A 21,048-nucleotide genomic window follows, 5' to 3' on the forward strand; every position below is an offset into this window, starting at 1 on the left:
TTTGAAATCTCACGCTGAAATCTCACACCGGTGAGTGACGAGGAATTCCATGCATTGCCCCGTGGCAAGGCATGGGCCTGTCTTGGCCCAGGTAGGACTACAGCAAGGTTTGACAGTGTTCACAGCTGAGGTATCAGTACCGAACACAAGGAACACACCCAGGGACTCCTGTTTATACATAACAAGGACGATAAAAACAATGATATCAAAGCACAAAGTAGGAACAATACCTCATTGTTTAATAAATCACATTTAAATGCAGAAAACATTGTTATAAGCTTACTCCCCGCCCCATACATTTCGCACTTACTTTTCAGAATTGCTGTTTTAGATTCAAGTCATTTGTACATTTCAGTACACTTCCAGCTTTCATCCAAATATAACTTGAGAAAGATCATGAGAAAAATATATCGTGCTCAACCACCAACACCAAGGCTTCATGTACCATGTCCTATCTGTAAAAAACGTAAAAGAAAAATAAGGCAAATTTCTATTACATGTTGCTAGATATATTTGGTTAAATGGTTTGTATAATAATGAGTTCTCTTGATTAATAAAAATGCATTCAATCCTTAATGCAAGGCTAGTTTTACCTTGAAAATCAATATTATCTATGAATGAGAAGCAACACTAAGAATTAAAAAGGACAGAGAGAAATCAAGTGTAATTAACAAATTTAAATCTGCACTTGCTGCTTGCTTATTTGTATTATGATTAGAGTTCATGTAAATCTGTCTATCTGTCTAGATTTTTCTATTTGTTTTTATTGCACACATTTAAATGCTCACATCTTTCAAAAAGAAATGCCCACACTAAGTCCTTTGGTATATCGAGATTTGCAAACAGACTGCTAGATGAAAGCAAAGATTAAAAGGTAACAATAAGCTGCCAGGCTAGAAACCTGAATTAAATCCATTAAGATAGATTTGAATAAGCAAATAAGTAAGGAACAGCAAGCTGAGCTGAAGGTTTTCTTCAGAGAGCAGCAAAAGTAACCACTTCAAGAGCTGCCACACATGGTGAAGCACCAGGCCACCTCATACTCGGTCCAGAGACTATTGATGTTTTGTTGGAAGTTCACCCATTTAGGGAAGTCCTGCTGTGATAAATCAAACCTAAAGTGACAGGCCAGTTCTTCAGCCATAAGGTCATTTAATAAAGTACCTTTGCCTGAGGGTATAACTCAAGTAAGGGAACAGTCCCACACATAAGTGTAAATACTTCGCACGCTTGTTCAACTTAGTGCTAAAGAGCAGTTGAGATGGATATGGAGCACGCAAAGTACAATAAAGATGGAAGAACTTTAAATTCTGTTGACCTTCTCTGAGGCTGGATTCCATCTGCTCTAGCAACGTAATTAAAAGTTTGCTAACTAATGACAGTAAGTGGCTTTTGTCACCAAAAGAACAGACAGTGGTAAACAAACCCCTATTTACAAGAGGTAGAGAGAAGGGAGATGTGACTGCTGCTGAAATTAGAGGTAAACAAAATCACACCTCCTAGCTAAAGAGCCTGTCTAGACAGAGGAGGAAAAAAAAAAAAGACAAAAACTTGATTTATTCTTGTGAGAAAGAGAGGGGAAAATGATTTTGCAGCTGGGCGAAAATCTTCAGAACCAAGAATGTCAAGCCAGTGATGTCAAGACCACTGAACATCATCTAATTTACACCATAGAATAAGACAGTCTAGCCATAGCAAGGCCTCTGTAATTCTGGAAAATAAGACAAGAATAAAAAGTACAAACAGCTTAGAAAACCAGTGAGAAAATCAACCAAATGGATTTTCATCCTAAAAGTATAAGAGCTGCCTGGAAGCATGCACTAGGGCTTCACCTACATGGTAGTTCTAGTCTGCTATAGCCATGTCAGTTAGATTTAATTTCAAAAAGAAAAAAAAAGTTGTAAGTATTCCACTTTTAATTCCTGATTGAAGAATTATTGAATTATTACATGAAAAGTTATACCAGAAAATCCAGGATAGAATAATTATTCTAATATACTCACACCAAACAGCTTTCCCACCAATTTAGCCCTAAGTAGAAGACAATGAGTTTTTAAGCAGAAACCATTAACACCATTCAACAATAATGTACGTCTTTATTCCAGCATGAATCCGAGCCACTCTGCTTTAAGTTGAGGACTTCTGTGCCATTTTCTAACTAACATAAATGTTCATGGCCAATTTAAAATCCCAGATTATCTGCATTTATCTACAATTATTCTACCCTAAAATTTCTCTTAGTTATTGCATATAACTGGGACTTTTTCCCTTTTTGCAGGACGGAGTGGCGGAAGGCACACAGCGCATATACATCTGCTGTGAACTGCACAGGCATTCCTGAAAAATGAGACAGGGATTTGACCGAGAAGCAATTCTTCCCATACAGAGTAATAAAATGGCAGGGAGCAGGACAGTGGGCATTGCATGCAGGGACCTAAAAACACAGAGTTTGAATACACACAGAGTTGAAGATGGAGAGGCAATAATGGGATTGCCAACTAGAGGAGATGCTGGCTTTTAGGCAGCTCAGATGCTAATTTCTTTTAAACATAAAAGTTGAAAGATGACCGAGTACTGGCCTGAGATTTTGACTAGTGTAACATGAGATTGAATCTTCCAGTGCCTTGATGATTTAGGTGCATCAACTGACTGTTGAGGGAACACTAAAATAAAGGGTAGAGAAGCAGCGGACAGTGGGGCCTTGCTGCACTGCATTTCTAGCCTGTTGGCTGGAAGCAATTCAGTTCCATAAAGTAGAGGGTGACCTTGTAGGTGGCTGGAAATCATTCTCATCCCAGCCCTATCATAGACACAGTAACTTAAACACCCTAGGTCTGGTGCTCTTTTTCTTTCTTTCTCTTTCTTTCTCTTTCTTTCTTCCTTTCTTTCTTTCTTCCTTTCTTCCTTTCTTTCTTTCTTTTTCTTTCTTTCTTTCTTTCTTTCTTTCTTTCTTTCTTTCTTTCTTTCTTTCTTTCTTTCTTTCCTTTCTTTCTTTCTTTCTTTCTCTTTCTTTTCTTTCTTTCTTCCTTCCTTCCCTTCCTTCCTCTCTTTCTTTCTTTCTCTTTCTTTCTTTTTCTTTTTCTTTTTCTTTTTCTTTTTCTTTCTCTTTCTCTTTCTTTCTCTCTCTTTCTTTCTCTCTTTCTTTTTCTCTTTCTTTCTTCTTTCATTTCCTTTTCCTTTTCCTTTTTCTTCCTTCCTTCGTTTTCTTTTGTTCATTCTTTCGTTTGTTCGTTCTTTCTTCCTTTTTTTAATTTTTTTTCCTCTCCAATGTACAACATTTAAACACTATTTCTGTGTTTATAGACGCATTGAGACAAGAGGCTTTGAATATTTCACAGAACATTCATATTACCACTATTACTGAATTTATTTCAGAGCTACCCATCTCGGCATACAGCCTGCTTCACTGGCACCTGTGTGCTCACCCCCTGTATCTGACTGGGATTTGTGAAATTCAGTGTCCCTCTTGAAATCCCACCTCTCTTCCTCCTTTTCTGCTAAAAATAATGCAATTAAAAAAGAATAAATCTCTTTGGGGATCTCATTTTTTGGAGAGGCCAAAAATCCCTGTCACGGAGGCACAAAATGGTTGCCTCCCAAACATAGCGCTGTAGCTCACACTAACATTAAAACTTAAATATCGTGAAGCAGTTAAAAAATGTTTTAGGCCTCAGCAGAGATTTTTGTCTTTAGGAACCAGTATAAAATTTTCATAGATATGCCATGAATGCCTAAAATAGCTGTTGTAAGCCACAACAGATGATATTTAAGCACTGTTAGATAAGCAGAAAAGTTGTCTTCTAATCTTTTAAAGGCAATTCTGTCATATCCTATTTTTTTTTTTCCTCCATGTTTTTTTCTGATCCTTCTGTCCGGGAGTAAACACAGCTCATAGCACACCTCGCGGCTACTCCCGTGGCCAACCAAACCCTGCTGGCTACAGCTGTGTGCCTGCGTCTCCCAGCTGCCACGTAACATTCGTTGCAGCACTACGGAAGAAGAGGAATCGCGACGGTACGAGCAGCTGCGCCCCTTCTCTGAGGGCAGCGCCTCAGGGTCTGGAAAACATGACAGGAAAGAGGCGGGCGGCGGCAGCTCCCCCGTCAGGCGGCGAGGCCGCCCCGTCCTGTCAGGCAGCGGGGCACCAACCGCCGCCGGCCGCCACGCGCCCGCCGCCCGTTGCCCGCGCGGCCCCGCCCGCTGCCGCCGCTGCCCGAGGCACGCATGCGCGGCCCCGGGGACTTGCTGCTGGGGCTCGTAGCCGGGGCCGGGGCGGCGCGGCGGGGAGCGGTGCGGTGCAGGTAGAGGGGAGGGGGCGAGCCGCTGCCCTCAGCCCGGCCCTTCTGGGGAAGGGGCTGTCGCCTGCGGGGCTTTTACTGCCTGCCGGCAGGGGCTGGCGGGGCCCCGGGCTTGGGGCGGGGGGGGCCGGGCAGCCCCGGGGGCGCCGCCGTCCTGTGGGGAGAGGCGTCGCGGGGCGAGGCGTGTGGCCCCGCGGGTCCCCTTCGGCCGAAAGCAGAGGGAGGGAGGCGAGCCAGGAGCACGGGGGCCGGCTCCTCGCGGCAGTTGCGAGCCTCACGAGCACGGGTTTGCCCCGTGTGGCGCTCGGGGAAACCGGCGCTGGGGCTGCCAGGCTGGCGCAGGGTCCCTGCCGCAGTGAGGGGACGGCAGGGTGGCGGGGTGTGCTCGCCGCTGCGCAGCTCCCCCTGCGGGAGGTGTTGCTGCGCCCTTCGTCCTAGCGACTGCCTTCTTCAAAAGCCTGCAGAGTTGGAAGCCGTCTGTGACGAGATGCAGCGTGTTACTTTAACTCGCAGTCTCTGTAGCTGGCGTGGCAAAAGTTTCCGAAGTTTGTTAAAAAAGACCTGTTCGTTTGTCAGCGCTAGATTTCAGTCCTTAGAAAGCAAGGACAGAATTATGGCACAATTAAGTGTTTTTTTCACAGCACACCTGTCAGCCGAGACAGAATCCTTCCCCTACCTCTCCCAGTGTCATGCAGTCCACCACTTAGTAAATTCTGCTCTGGGAAAAGTATTCTCCATGGTGGTTTTATTATTATTATTATTTTGCTCTTTAGAGGGAGACTTTGAGCTTAATCGTATTCTTCTTTTGTTTTGTTTTCAGCATCTGGAACAGTGTTGCCATGTGCGCCCTTCTTGTAGAGGCATGATATCCCAAAAGTAGTGTTCCTGGACCTGTGATGAGGACCTACAATCTTTGATTTCAAAGGATAGAGTTTTTTGGGGTATGCTTTCTTTATGAATTTATCAGTCAATTTGTGTTCTACATGAAGCACGCTTTTGTCCCGAGTAGATAAGAACGATGAAGTTTATAAGATCCAAGAAAAGAAGTGTTTGAAGTGGAAAGTCCCAAAGTAAGTGGGCAACTGTCTGCACTGATTTAAGAAAAAAACAAAACCAAACAAAACCCAAAAAACAGTGTTGTATCAGTAGCTAAATCTTGCCTGATCTTGTATGTTACTAATTTATCTGAGCAAGTCAGTTGACTAAAATGAGGTATATGGATGTCTCGCAGAAAATTGGAAATACTCTGTTCTTTCATGGTAATGATATATTGTAATTACTGTGCTGCTCTCCTAGTTAAACTCTCCAACTGAAAAGGAAAATATTCCAAGAACAGAGAAAGAGGAGCATGTGTATTTGGGTAGTAATTTTTTTTCTGGGGAATTAGTGGCAAATTTGTTAATAATCTCAAGGTTTTGGATTCAAACACTTGGATTCAAAGTTCACAAGCTAGTGTAATCACACATGCTCATCAACTAGGAGCCATCTTTGAACTTTTATAGTTTGTTGGAATATTTAATGCCCTGTGTTACTTCTAGAATCAGAATCCAGCCTGAAAGTAGTTTAGTGTTGTAAGTTAGATAAGAGAGGAGTTTGTGTGTTCTTCTGTAGCCTTGCTCAGATGTCTGCACAGACTGTGGTTGGTTAGATGTCTGGAATTCTTGCTAGGGCACTGCTAACAACTGAGTCTACTGAATAACTGAGTTACTGCAAAAATATTTCTCAGATGAAGAGGAATGATTTATTAAATGTGACTTCTTTTCCAAAGTAGTTTCCTTGTCGAATCTCCCTGTGTTTCCTGTACTTATAATGATAGTACGTCTCACAAATATTAGGAAGGCTTCTCACATGGTTGTTTCTCTTTTCTTTTTATTAAGGGAGAGAGAAAATGAGCCTTTCTTTGTTCCTGGGTTTTGGACATTCTCATCTAGCCTACTACTGGAATAGAAGTGTACCTTTCAACTCAACAAATGAGACATACTGCTACAGCACAGCCCGGGGCAGCACGGTGCTCCAGGGAGTAACTTTTGGTGGAATCCCAACTGTCCTGCTGCTTGATGTAACCTGCTTTGTTGTAAGACCAGTTTCTATTTCATGTATTGAAAATACTAGGGCCATCTCAAAAGTTAGACATAGAATTCTGCACAATTTTTATCAGGTAGCAATTTGTTTCCAAGAACCTTTAGAATAATAAATGTGTTAAGGCTGTCCTGAGAACTTCAAGGTAGTTTGCTTTCAAGTATTGGTAAAAGCTCACATGTAAGCGGGATGATGATGTCACTGTATGTTGGATGTGTAGGTGTAGAGAGAGTGCAGTATGATGGGGTCTGTATTTAGAATCATGGTGGGCTTTGTAGTGGTAGCTCAGTTTTCTATGTTTTGTCTTAATGGCAAGATCATTTTTTCCTTTACTCTGGATTTAACTCCTGAGTACCTTTTTCAGAAAGGGAACACTGCTACTAAATTGTTTATCCAGAGGAAAACATCTTGATTGTTTTACAAGAAGAGATACAATATGGAAAATCTGTCGCTTCAGAGATTTTTGAATTAGATTTTGTGAAGCTGTCGAAGAAATAGCGTACTGATCAGCTCAGTCTGGACAAAAGGAGAAACAAGACTATCTGCTGGTCTGGAGGCTCCAAGGCAGGCCTGAGACTCCAATAAAATTTGTGGTTATTTCAATGAGTTTGGTTGGTCTTACTGGTCTTAAGCCACCAGAAAAACAGAACTGTAGACCTGCAAATGGGCCTGATAAGTAAGGTTTCTGGTAATGAAATGAGACTGAGGGAATCACAGTTCCTGAATTCTAGAAGGCCACTGTGGGGAAACTTAAAACTACCTCTGTGAGGTCTGAGCTGATAGTTCCATATGAACTAGAGGATGTTCCTGAAAGTTACACAGTGACATTGAATAATATTTTGTTGGACTATTTGGGGGGATATTTTCTGAGCTGTGGTTGTATTTTAAAGATGCTGAGTCTCTTCTTTTGAGTTCCTTTCTGTTGTACTCTCCTCTTAAATGGCATTAGGAAAAGTTAGCTGCTGTGTAGAAGACTTTTCTCTTTTTCAGGTACTGAGGACTGCAATTTATTTAGCAACTCCTATATTCCTCCTATGTTTATGACATTTTTATTGCAAATACCCTAAAAAAGTGTCAGTTGATGTAATTCTGAATATTATTTTCTAGGCTGGTTTCCTAAGGAAGTGAGGTTTATGTATTGCACTGTCCACCCATTTGTCTGCCAGTTCCTCCTAATAACCGCAGAACATATCAGCCAATTTCAACCAATTTCAGAGACTCTGGTAGATTTGTCGTCATTGAAATTTCTGGGTTCCTGAAGTGTAATGGACAGATAAAAGAGAAAGATCTGAATTTGCATTTCCTGTTGGGGGGAAAGCTATTACAAGAAGGTTTTATTTATTGTGAAATGCGGAAATGAGCTGGGTAATCTTGACATTTATCCTGGCTGGCCAGTCAGTACTTGCATAGCTTGAAATAAGTTGCGTTACTGGCACTGCTTTCTAGCCAAACAGGTATGGGATGTAGGAGGGGCTAGAAGGTGAGAGTGTAGGTGTTAACATATGTTTAGGGAACTGGCTTTGTTAGTTCTGCATCATTGCTTCATACAGAGCAAGGTCTTTTTAAGAAATTAAAAAAAAATCCTATGCATCTGTGAAATAAATAGTGATTTTTTTCTTGTTTTCTTAGCCTCTTTCAAAATGTGAAAATATAGGGGAGAGAGCAAAAATACATTGGAGAGATCAACCATAAGTTTCTGGGGTTTGAGTTATAATAATGTATTAATTATTACTGAGAAGGATAAAGAATAATTCTCATACTTGAGAAAATAGTTGACCCCCCTTACAGCTGGTTACACCACTGTTTAAAAAAAATAAATTCATTTAAAGTCTTCCATTGTAGTTTTGTGTGGGACTAAAGAAAAATGGTAAAGGTGTATTTATGAAAGTTTTGACTTTCTGTCAATTACTACTTGCTAGTTTTCCTGACTGTTACAAGCCTTTATCAGTATTCAGTTTGGAAATACTACGTTCAGAATTCTTCCTTCATAAATTAGAAAAGGAAAGTAGCAGTTCTGGCCCTTGAGTCCCAGACAAGTTGGCTTAAGAGCTAGGACAGCATTTTTGACACTACCTGTAGAATAACAGTTATGAAAATGAAAATAAATATTCAAAGATCTTTCTTTTTCTTTTCTAGATTTTCATGTTTTTGTTTTCCACTATAAGAAAGAGATTCTGGGACTATGGTCGTGTTGCTCTGGTGTCAGAAACTGAAAGGTAAAAAGATATACAATTGGACTGATTTCTTGAAACCTGTGGGGGACTGTGGAAGTAAGTAGAGTAAATAGGGCTTAAATTACATGAATTTTCATCAATTAGATGTGCTTGTAATCACATACATATTTATTAAAAATGTCGTCATGCTGCTTTGTTTGAAATACAGAGTTCTACTCACAGAGTTCCTCTTTGCAGTGTCAGTTAATAAAACTGTGTTTGCCATTGTCATTGTGAATTTCATTCTGCTGTTGTGGGTTAAGGAAGTGGACGTAAGAAAAAAGAATAGGCTGCTTGTCTGCTAGCAAGTCACATAAGTGCTTGTTAATGTTTACAGTGTTTCTGCAATAGAAGGATATTAACTCGTTTTTATCCTGGTTCAGGCCTAGTATCTTCCCAGAGCTCCCTATGCAGATTGTATCATAATAAGTCTGAAGAGTTTCAAAAAAAAAAAAAAAAGTCTTGTTATGAGTTTCTGAAATTCTTCGCTGATTTTTTTTTTAGTGATAACTGCATCTGAGCTTTTTATTTGTTTTAAATATTATTTCTACAAGGTGATCTCTTGAGGTGTTTAAAAGCTAGTCATATGTTTATGAAATGGGTGAACTTTACCAGTGAGACTCTTGCTGGTATTAATGTTATATCTAAGTTGTGGTAATCTGCAATTAAGCAAAAGGAAGTGGCTCAAAGTGTGGTTTTCTTAGGCTGTATCCATGTACAAGTGTGAAAAGTGGATGCAGCAAAAAAGATGAACAATAACTGAGACAGCATTAATCTGGCTAGCTCAGGTAGCAGGAATGAAGATGCTCCAGTACAGGCTTCCTAGTGGGCTGTGGAGATCCACAGAGATCCACAACCAGATATTTGAGTCAGACAGGTAGGAGTCTGTGTTGTTATCCCTGCTGGATAGTGACCTAGGTCAAAAATATTGTTGATACACCTATGAATACTGTAATCATGGACATCAACGTTGCAACATTTCTTTTTAGCAACAAACTGAAAACAGGTACTTTGCTATTTTTACTGAGACCTACAGACTCTCTAATTGTTTTTAGCCTTGCTACAAGACTGAATTTGCATGAGGAGTTCCCTGCAGTTAAAGGACTTAATTGTGCAGGGAAATTCTGAGAAATGGCTCTAAGATGAAAGGAAGAGAGGTGGAGGGAAAGAAGTGTGAGGAGGAGTATCTGAGCAGGAAACTAACTTGCAGAATTGATCTTGCCTAGGCTTAAAACCTGTTTTGCATTATTTCATGTGACTTCAATTTAGTACTTGAATAAAACATACAGTTTTATTTTTAGTTCAGTTACACACTCTCGCTTCAGGAGCTCACAAGTACTAACTTAGGAACATGAGACGCAGTACAAGCTTCTGTGTAGCATATGCAGGAAAAGTGAAAGCCGCAGCCTTCATAAGAGGAAAAAGTATTTTACTACTACTTCACTTAGTTACTTCAAAATAGTTAAAGTTGAAATAATTCTATGGAATTTCAGCATCTGCTATTAAAGATACTTAAAAACATCATTTCATTTATTTCAGTGAATTGAGATACAACCGGTTGTCAGTATCTTCATTGGTACCTGAAGCTCTTGAATATGACAGTGTAAGTATTCTAGAGTTTTGGTATTTTTTTTAAATATAAACTGTGTAATGGAATCTGCTGGAGTTTGCCATTGCACGTAGCCCACTGAACCAGTCATTGCGTGTAGATAGCTTTCAAGTGTAAAAAAAAAAAAAAAACAAAAAAAAAACCAGTAATATGTCAGAAAAATTTTGGTCAGATTTCTAATTAATTCTTTCTGGAGTCTTTGAACTTATACATCCCTAGTATTCTGTGTTGCAGCTTCAGAATGAAATCAGGAGAGTTGTCAAGTGGAGGGCAGCCTACATTTTAACATTTTATATATGCGTCAATTTAATATTAAACTTTATAACCAAATAGTTGCATGAGAATCAAAAGCATACTGGTGTTTGATCAGGATTGCTCTGCTATTTGTGTGGTTTTCTGCATCCTTTTTTTAAATCCTAAAGCAACTTTATCACTGAAACTGTTGAATACAAATGTCTCATTAATTGAATATTATTAACTTGAAGAGTAGGCCTTTCAAGAAAGAGGGTTTTGGCTTTTTTAACCATACAGAACATGCACTGGGATGTGATCTCTGCTGTACAGTTTCATAGGAGGACTTGAAATTAATAGAGAGGCTTCTTATCTAGCTTTACATCACTGTGTTGCTTCTAACTACAGTTTGAGATTAACTTGTATGAGACTCACGTGTAGCTTAACTTTGAAATTGGGGTCTCTGATTTTTTTTGGGGGGGGGGGGGGGAATCACCTGTCTAAAACAATGCATTAGAAACCAATTTTCGTTACAAGATTGAATCATGACGTTTGTTCAGAGATGGGATCTGGACACACTTCATAAATTTAAAAAGTCCAAGCAGTAAACCTGCAAATAATCCTCCACCACCATCCACTAATGTCTTAAGTATTCTCTGAAGGCAGACATTACAAAGAACCCTTTAAAAATATGTAAAGTAATAGGTATCTTTCTGTATGTTTCTAAACGATGATTTTGGAGTAATGCTGCAAAATTTTTAGCTAAGAAATTGGCTTTAATAGAAACACTTCTCTCAGTTGTACAAATTAGAGAGTATGTTTTTCTATGTTAGCTCCTAAAACTTCTTTCTTTATAGGGGTTTTGTTCTTGGATGACAGCTGCTTTTCGGATGCAGTAAGTATATGGAAAAAGTAGTGAACTTTTTGCACTTTTTTTTTTCTTCCCCTGTGTAGATAGAATTAAATACAAACAACAGGATGTGTGCCTCCAGTGGGGTGGGCAATAGTGGGTAGGAAAAAGAATATGAAAACAAGGTGACCACATAGGAATACAGGATACAGTTGCCTTTCTGTTAGCAGTATATGGACTTCCTGATTTAGGAACAGATTTTGAACTGAAGTGAATCTATGGCTTTTGTATGGGTTCTGAGCCAATAACCAGGCTTCAGGCTTTTACCCTTCAAACAGTACTGCATGGGTGTTCCCCTGTTTGAAGCAAGTAGGGCCTTGGATAGGTAACAGGCTTTCCCTGCAAGAGTTTTGATGGAGAACTGTTGGTTTAGTTGGGGCTGGAATTGACTGACTAGGAAAAGCCAATTCCACTGTCTCCGAGAAACTGAGCATTAGACGTGTGATGTTGGTTTTTTACATCTCTTTGGGCTTAGTAAACTGTGATTTTTTTTTTTTCAAATCAATTCGTAGCTTGGATACATTGGAACAGGAAAGGTGTGGGGATATAGCCTGTCTTTCTCAGTTTTCGCTAGTTCAGTTCCTTCCTTTTCCAAGAACTAATATTTTACTCATCTGTCTTGCTGAAAACAGGTAGATGACAGTTCTTTTGGAAACCTATTAATATCTTTTGTTAATTGGGAGTCATGAGAGTCAGGTGGTTCTGTTATTTTCCTCATGGGAAGCCTTTATTGAGATGAGTGAATGCTGTCACAGTGTGATCCTAAAATTTGAGTTAGACTTACTACCCTGTGACTGTCTTAAAACAGGAATTCATGGCAGATGTCTTTGTCATCTCTAGCTTGATAAAATGATATCGTATGCGTATTTCCTTTTCAGATTACTTGTTTCTATCTTAAATTCTTCTATGTTAATTTTCATATGTTGATACTGTGCAAGAAAAAGACACTGTTGGAACTTGAAGTTAAACTTCTGCATGAAAGAACACAACTGTGCTGAAATCTGATAGGGAGAAAGTCATTGGGTAGACTGAGAGAATAATGTATGTTTAAAAACCAAAACAACACAGAAAACAAAAACTCCAGTGCTTCTGAGTAGACTGACCTTTGTGCTTTTCCCTCAATGGTGTAGTGATGATGAGATTCATGACAGATGTGGTGAAGATGCCATACATTACCTTGCCTTCCAGCGTCACATCATCTGTTTGTTGATTGCTGTCAGCGTTTTGTCTGTGGGTGTCATATTGCCTGTCAACTTATCAGGTGATCTACTTGGTAAGTTTTTTTTTTTTACGTTACGTTTATGCTTGTGCAGTTCTTTCTGTTGTGATGGTTTAACTTGTAATAGTTGGTGCTAAAAGATTATTTAGCTTTTCAGGTATACTATATCTCTTTCTCCTTTGAACATATACTCAATTTTCAGTCACTCGAATTATCATTTTTCAAATATCTGACAGTCTAAGAAGCAAAGCCATATAAATTTTCTCATTTTTGACCTCAGTAAGGTTATTGGTATTGTTCTGTAAGCACTGAATTCATGTAGTTTAAAAAAACTGTCAGAGAAGAGAAATCAGTGAAGATGGAATAAAAATGTGAAGGAAACTGATTCTAAACCCTAAACAGCATTGTTAATTGGATATGAACAGAGACTTAGAGGAGAGGGGGACACGCTGCAAAGATCTGGTATTCAGATCTTAAAAATTGTTATTTCTCTTGATAGGCTGAAAGTGGTTTATTACTTGCACTCTTTAGCCGACTTTAAAATGCAATATTGCAAACCAGCATTGATTATGATTCTGAATATATTTAATGTTGAATAGATCAACATTTAAAAAAGAGAAAAGCTGGCTTTCTCATAGCTTGCATGTGAATTTTGCACCAGTTAATTATGATACTTGTTTTTGTTCTTAGTTAAAGATCCCTATAGTTTTGGAAGAACAACTATACAAAACTTAGAAACTGGGTGAGTAAATCCTGCGGAGTACTTTTATGCTTATGTCTGTTTCCTGCCATAGTCTCTAAACACAATGAATTGATACTTGCAACATGGCTCACAGGGTAGGAATTACTTATTCAAGCATCATCAACTGAAACTGGGATGTATTCTGCTTCAGGCTACGCATTACAGCACTGATAAGAAATCCAGAAACTTGGCTTCTACTCTCTCAGCTCTTACTTCCTATACCATGTGCCTTTCTTGGCTAATGATCACACGTTTAACAATATTATTTTCAGAAATTTCCATGTTGAAAGAAACCATGGTGCAGAAAGGGGAATAAAGCTGACAGCTGTACTATAACATGTAACTCAGATGACTTGAATTCTCTTACACTAGATTTGCGTGTGTCTGTCCCATTTGAGACCACTGTTAAAATTACTTCTATTTTTTTTAAGCCTATACAATAGCTGAAATACAAGGCTATATGTTTTTTGTGTTGTATTACTTGATCAAAAATATATCTATCCATGCTCTTATGTCCAACAGAATTTCTGCCAATGCACTTCATTTTTTCTAACCACATTATGATTCCTAGTAACTAGTGGAGACTTTTGATTGTTTTTTTGTCTGCAGAATAGTTACCTGTAATTATTAATGCCCTTCACAAAAATGAAGAGCTGTTCATAGAACCAAACTTTCCTAAGTTTGGAGGAAAAAGCTATCAGAGAAGCAGTGTTTACTCCCTGTATTGGGTTATTTTCATTTGGGGTAAGGATTGTCTTCAAGGGGAGTTCAATTATGCACCCAACATGGTAATGCCAATAAAATATATTTTCGCAAATACCATGGGGTGTACTATTGATCATCTGAATGCGAAGGCACAAGCCAAATGCTTCCTAAAAGATCCATGCTATAGAATAGTGGTTTTCTTTGCAGTTTCATTTACTGTTTATCATAAAATGCTATGGGTAACCCTAGTGGCTGTCCAAGCATCTTCATGGGTATGACTATTTACCAGTTGCTACTTTTTTTATTACTGTGTTCAAAGAAAAGTTTTGATCTGCTTAGCATTTTGATGGCTACTTGTATCAGTAGGACAATTAATTGTTTCTATTTCTCACATTCATAACATTTTGTCCAACAGTAACAATCTTCTTTGGCTGCACACATTTTTTGCTGTTGTTTACCTGATTCTGACTGTTGTCTTCATGAGACATCACATGAAGGCAGTCACATATAAAGAAGAAAACATAGTAAGTTTCTGTTTTTTTTCTAAAGTGTTTGAAAGTGAATAGTGTTTAAAAAATCAAATTGCTAAGATGCCGCCTCCTTGCTAGAATGTGATGCGAGTGTGAGGGAATTTACTGAAAGCAAAGCTCCACTGAGTAAATTGTGAAACATGGCTGGAGAGACAGCGGGTGGGGAGGGACTTGTGAAAATTTGATGTATCTTCAACTAGTATAGAAGGTAAATGTGTTGCTGTCTTGAATAGGTGCAGCTCCCAACAAAATCAGAACATCCTACTTTTTTTCCCCCCTCTAAAGCTTAGCTACCTGTGCTATGTCACTTCCTTCCTCATATTCTTTTCTCCTTAGTCATACGGTTTTTCAGAATAGGAGTTTTTTTCTTTTGCAGGTTAAGTGCACATTGTTTATAACGGGTCTTCCAAAAAATGCAAATCAAGAGACCATACAAGGTCATTTCACGTAAGTTCCGTGCTTGACTAGTATCACTAAGAACAGGAGATTTAAAATTATCTTGGTAGTTCTACCTGTCCAAACAGAAATATTTTTGACTCTTACACTGTTTCAAATCCATGTTATAGTATCCATCTTTTAAAAGTATATTTATTACTTAGAAATAATTGAGAATAGAAGGGAAGATTCTATTATTCAGATCAGCTATCTAGCTTTATTGAAATATAGTATCTAAAAAAGTGGCTGCATAGCCACACTTACCATTAAGGCTCCCACATGGCTTTTATTTGGGAATAATGCTGCACATCTCATAAAAGTAACTTCCAGCACCTGTCTCTGTGGAAGTCTCCTCTCTGCGGTACACCATTGACTGAGGTGTCATTAAGATATCAGAGATGATCTTTGAAAAAGGTTCTTCAATGTACTGTCTTTTCTCATGTAGTGTTTCTTTTTCAGTGCTGCCTACCCAACCTGCACTGTGCTGGAAGTCCAGCTATGTTATGATGTAGCCAGGCTTATTTATCTATTCAAAAAAAGGTACTTTTTTGTAATATATCTGAGTTTGGAATAATTTTATGAATGCTTTGCCAGTCCTTAATCAACATTTACTAGTAGTACTAAGCTTGCATATACTAGAAGTGCTTTCTGCTCTTAAAGTTCTGGTCTGGTATTCAGTTAGATTCAGCTGTGTTTTAAAGTGAGCTGTAGCTGGTTTGTTTGTTTGGGCAGTACGAAGTAGAAAACTGAGCTGTTCAATTAGTAACTAATTAGAAACTGTAGCAGACCTTGCTTTGGTCAGAGATGTTGGACACAGAAGGAAAAAGGATTGTTTTCTGGGCTATACAATAATAAATTTTCCTTCTGGAACCTCACGACAAGTATAGACTCATGATATTATAGGTTTGAAAATAAATTATATGAAGTAGACAAAATAAGATATATGAATATCTTTGATTTGTTATGAGTCCTTGACATAATTTTTTCTCTTGGGGTTTATATTCTTTGTAACTTGCTGTTGATACTGTTCTCTTGCAAAATGTTTTGGATGTATTTTTCCATCTAGGAAACAGGCAGAAAAAAGCCTGACTTACTATAAGCATTTGCATCAGAAGCATGGCAAGCGGGTCCAAATCAACCCTAAGCCATGTGGTCAGTTCTGCTGTTGTGAAATGAGAGGATGTGAAAGGGTAAGAGATAACGTTCATTCTTACTTGTGGCTGGGAATATCATTATAAGAGTAGAGAAGACTAGTTTTTGTGTAACATCTTGTTGAACTTCAGAAGATACTTATTCATTTATTGCAGGGAGCTCATCTTTCATTTTCTCTTACAGTAGGGAAAAGGAGTTCCCTAAAATTTTTGAAATTTAATCTTAGTGCAAAAACAGAAGTACAAAAAAAACCCTTCTGGTTGTTTGTCTTTGTGTGGTGATGTGATTTGTAATTTCTGGAATTAGTGTAAGGAATAGGGGCTATGGTTTGTGTGGACTGTATTTTAATGAAGCTATTAGCCATCTGATACTTGGATGTAACAGTCATCAATTTCCCAACAGGAGGATGCTGTAGATTATTATACTAGAGTTACAAATGAACTGATGGAAGAATTCTCAAAGGAGGAACAAGCTGTTCAAAATAAACCACTGGGAATGGCATTTGTAACGTTTCAAGAGAAATCCATGGCAACCTAGTAAGTTTTGTCTGCTGTCGTCTTTGTTCTGTTTTAACTGTAATAGTACTACTAATCTGATCTGATTTATGTTGCTTGTGTGCTTATGTTGGTTCTTCTTCCTTTCTTCTTCTTCACCATCCTGTGGATTTGGTCTGCTCTGCTTACTGGTAAGTTCCCCTGTAAGTGTGCATTAAGCCTCTATACTTCAAAGAATTTAGATGCTAAGAGACTAAATGGTTCTAGACATTTATTGGGATGAGGAACCTTGCTCTTCTGTGTGGGATCCATCAGTCTAGGCTAATAGTAGGCCAGACTAGTTGGATCTTGAATGTGGGTTACTGATTTCTCCATTTTCTACTGTGCAAGTGAAGTTACCAAGGTATCACAATGGGTGCAAATTATACTGCTAGTTAGTAATCTCAATGAAGTAGTTAGTGACTGACCTGGCCATCAGTGTTTAATTACTTTCGTTCTAAAGGTAGTTTCTGGATGTTTGGTGTTGGCAAAGTACCAGGCAGAGTAAAGAGGAGAAACTGAAGTTTCCAGCTTTGAGTGTCTGTAAATAAATAGAAAGCATAGTAACTTGTTGTGCAGGATTCAGGGAAAAGTATGTGTGTATGCATGTGCTCAGTTTTTTTGTGTTGTGTATGTGTGCATAAATCTGTGTGAGTACATATTTCTAAAAAGTGTGGTGAATAAGCAAGTTGTTAGATAAGCTAGGATAAGACAATTCAAAAAAGACATTTTTAAAGTTATGTCAAATATTCTAGGTTTTTAGTAATAGTTACTTCTTTGCAAGATGATGGAGGGTTATGTGGGACAATCTGTTTCAATATTCCTTTTTTGCTTATGACCCTCAAAATCTGTTTGACTTCAGATTTTACTACATGTGTACTTCTTACCTTTTACTATAGATCTATGTGTAGACCTATTATCAGAAGGTGTTCAGCCCCTTTTATTTAGTTGTTTGTAGAGAAAATGCATGTAACCTGTCATTTTCTGTTAGCAGTTTGTAAGCACCTTTTACTAGCACAAAGTGAGTGAAGGGAAGCAGAGTAATACTTGTAATACAAGCATAACAGATCATGCTTTTTTTTAATTCTTCATAGCATTTCTGGTTTAAATTGTCTGTGTTCTTTTGGCTCTCAAGTCACAGTAGAGAGTCAGTCTTTCAGGCTCTTTTCAGGGAATTCCAGGGTGTAGGATTTCGAGAATTTGAGGTGCTGGAAAAACTTTGCATGCTGCTCTTTAACGGAGTATTAATTATGTGATGAAATCTGCCCTTCTGTTTTTGTGATGATACATACTATACTTCGAGATTCCAGAGCATGAATTAATGCTTTAAGATGTGAAACTAAAAGGAAAAATAAGCACTGAGGTTCTTTCTCTAGCTGTTAATTTCTTGTTTATAATTTTGATAGGATAATTTCTTCTCGGACATGTGTTCTGAATTGCACTGTGGGCATCTGAGTTGGATTATTAAGAAAGATTTTAGCTTGTTTAGTTTGCAGTGGATTCTATTCTTTGGAAAATTAGTTTACACTTGGAGCTGAGGCTACCATCACATTAGAAAGTCATATGGTGCCACTAGTGGTCTCTGCTCCAAGGAGCCCTGTAAAAGGGTGGAAGAAGCCAGAAGCCAGGACTGATGTTCATGGAGTCAGGTAGCTGTAGAAGCTGGATTAAAGTTGGTGCTTCTGTTCGTGTAGTGTGGTTGGAATTGCTAAAGCTTGCCTCATATTTACTCTTTTAAAAACAAGCTATCGAAGTATCAAAAAACTTTCCTAGCATCTTGCAGCAGCAAGTATTTACAGTTTTACATCGCTACTTGAATTCTGGTAAGATAAAAATCTGTTTTGTCTTTTATTGCTTTGTTTGGTGTCTGTGTGGTTCTCTATTTTCTTTATGTTAAGAGCATGATTTAGAAAAAAGCATGTTCAGGAATTTTACAGTCCACTTGTTCAAATACAATGTATACTGTTTCTATGCTAGTGAAATGGTGCTTATCTGGAGTAGAACCTTTTACACTGACTTACACACAGTTGTACTGTCTCTGAATATATGCTTATCACTTCTGTTGGTGTGTTTTGAGAAATCTTTTAGAGCATTTATTCTGGTCATGTTTCAATTTGGTTTAAACACATTGATATTCAACTCAAAATAGTAGAAGATAAAACTAAATGTGTTTATTTTGGAAACAGGCAAAAGAGGTTATTTTGAATTGTGAGGATACCAGCATGATAAAAATTCTACGAAAAGCAAAGATGGCTAGATTTCTAATTAGTGTAATGAAGTGTAGACTAATCGTTCAGTCTGCTATGACTTGAGAACAGCTGTAGTTATGTAAGAGGTGTTTGGGGAACTGTCTCTTTTTTTTCTCATGCTCTCGGACTTTGTTATTTAATACGAACCACTGCTGCCGTTAGTGTTAATAGAAGCACTGAACAGTTCAAATCAAGATTGCTTTTTTGTTTTCCAGCTTTGTCAGTTATCAAGGGCTTGTGGTAGTAAGAGTCTATCTGATTGTAACATCATCTCGTGTATGTAATAACCATTTTGTCTAAACGCGCTCTCAATCTCTAGTTATTAAAAGGAAAAATAAAAAACACAACAAACTCTTACCACTATTACCAGTCTTCCTCTATATCTGCAGTGTTTTCAGGTGTAAAAAACTTGAAAAAAATCCCCCTCTTGTTTCCCTCCTTACAGCATCCTTAAGGACTTCAATGCCTGCAAATGTGAGGGTATTAATTGTAAAGGAGAACCACAGCCGTCATCCTACAGCAAGGAGCTGTGCGTATCAAACTGGAAGGTTAAATATGCTCCATATCCTGAGAATATATGTTGGTAAGATTCCCGTCTTCCACCATTTATTTATGGTAGTGTAGGTTTAGAATGGGGACAGGAGAAGGGGTCTAAGTGTATTTTTCTTTAACCCTAAACTGAAACTTTATGGAATGTTTCCATTTGGCTGGTGTGAATATTTCCATTAATGCTGCTCTTCGTTGACCTTGGGGATGTCTCTCAGAGGTTGACTATAGAGTTTAACACAACAAAGTTCTGGTACCTGCAGTTCTTGTTAACTTTGATTTTTTTAAATCCATTTTTATTTTTTTAATTAGTCTCTACCTCCTCCTTTCCATTTTTTGAGGCTAGTGTATATCTACTGTTGAGATATGAGGCAAGGAATTTGGTGTTAGTGCTGAGTATTCTTCAAGTATGTGTATGTGTGTATATATATATATATTTTATTTTTTTTTGGCAATGCCACAGGACAAGTATAGCTTGATCCACTCTGAACTATGGTCTGTTTTCCAACATCTTTTTTTTTACTGACCCAGTAAATTTCACAGACTTTACTTGAGAGTGTGTGAAAATAGATAAATGCTTTTTGAATCAAGCTGTTCCTGTGCTGTCTTCTGTCATGCTTATAGGCTAAAAATGACTAAACATTTTCCAGTTGCTTTGTAAATAACGTAGGATTGCACCAATATAATCTTCAGGTCATATGACAGAAAATTTGTCGTGACGTTTCCATGCCCAAACCGAAACTGCAAATGAGACAAAAAATACTCCTATTGTTTGGCTTTTCCCTTGAAGAAGAGGTGGCACAGCAATTTGCCATGTTAATGTTACTTACCTAGGCTTACCATGAGAGTTGTCAGCAGAGGGAATGATAATGAGCCTCTGTCCCTGCTTTGTCTGTTCTTAATGCTCAGCTTTGGCTGAAGTTCAAGTCATTCCAGTCCTTTTGGGAACTGTTTCAGAAAACATTAGGAACACTGCCTGTTTAAGACCTGTGGTTGCTGTGGATGCAGGTGGATGTTTCAGCTGGGTGTTGTTTTTTTGTATAAATCAGAGTTTCTTGGTAGATTCTGCTTCTGATAGCTATTCTCCTTGCTGAAATTCTCTGTGTAATTGCAATCTCGTTCCAACTTTCACAGTTTAATAATGTAGAAATACTAAACAAAGTGTTTCATCCTAAAGCTTAACTACTTTGGACATGGTATTTTAAGTGTTACAAAAGACTAAAGTTTTGAAAGTGTAAGTTATGTTATCACTCAAGAAAGGTTGCACTGTTTTCATTATTTCTAACAGCAACTGGGACTTCTGTAGTGCTTTGTTATTTAGCTTTGAGAATATGAAAGCCCAGCTTCAAAAAAGCAGTGCCACCTATTACTTGACAGATATATATATATATTTTAATAGCACATGCTTACTGTTTGTTTTTGTCTTTTTTTTGGCAGGAATAATCTTTCGGTGCGTGGTCTGAAATGGTGGTTTAGATGGTTTTGCATTAATTTGTTTCTTTTTATTGTGCTGTTTTTTCTTACCACTCCATCCATAATCATTTCAACCATGGACAAGTTCAATGTCACTAAACCTATTCACTACCTTAACGTGAGT

General features: G+C 38.1%; 1 protein-coding gene across 1 annotated transcript in view; it reads left to right on the top strand.

Moving 5' to 3' along the window:
* The first annotated feature begins 4,066 nt into the window (after positions 1-4,066).
* Positions 4,067-21,048, top strand: part of TMEM63A (transmembrane protein 63A) — a 29,355-nt gene continuing 12,373 nt past the window's right edge. Inside the window, exons 1-15 of the mRNA XM_080587213.1 lie at positions 4,067-4,301; positions 5,119-5,239; positions 6,176-6,372; positions 8,514-8,593; positions 10,130-10,193; positions 11,288-11,325; positions 12,471-12,613; positions 13,250-13,301; positions 14,422-14,530; positions 14,913-14,983; positions 15,431-15,511; positions 16,038-16,161; positions 16,526-16,659; positions 19,351-19,488; positions 20,889-21,042. Of these exons, the coding sequence (XP_080443339.1) occupies positions 6,187-6,372; positions 8,514-8,593; positions 10,130-10,193; positions 11,288-11,325; positions 12,471-12,613; positions 13,250-13,301; positions 14,422-14,530; positions 14,913-14,983; positions 15,431-15,511; positions 16,038-16,161; positions 16,526-16,659; positions 19,351-19,488; positions 20,889-21,042 (1,374 nt within the window). The 5' untranslated portion in view covers positions 4,067-4,301; positions 5,119-5,239; positions 6,176-6,186. The remainder of the gene's footprint in view (positions 4,302-5,118; positions 5,240-6,175; positions 6,373-8,513; positions 8,594-10,129; positions 10,194-11,287; positions 11,326-12,470; positions 12,614-13,249; positions 13,302-14,421; positions 14,531-14,912; positions 14,984-15,430; positions 15,512-16,037; positions 16,162-16,525; positions 16,660-19,350; positions 19,489-20,888; positions 21,043-21,048) is intronic.

Source organism: Anser brachyrhynchus (genome assembly GCF_964034855.1).
Source record: "Anser brachyrhynchus genome assembly, chromosome: 3".
NCBI classification, from domain to species: domain Eukaryota; kingdom Metazoa; phylum Chordata; class Aves; order Anseriformes; family Anatidae; genus Anser; species Anser brachyrhynchus.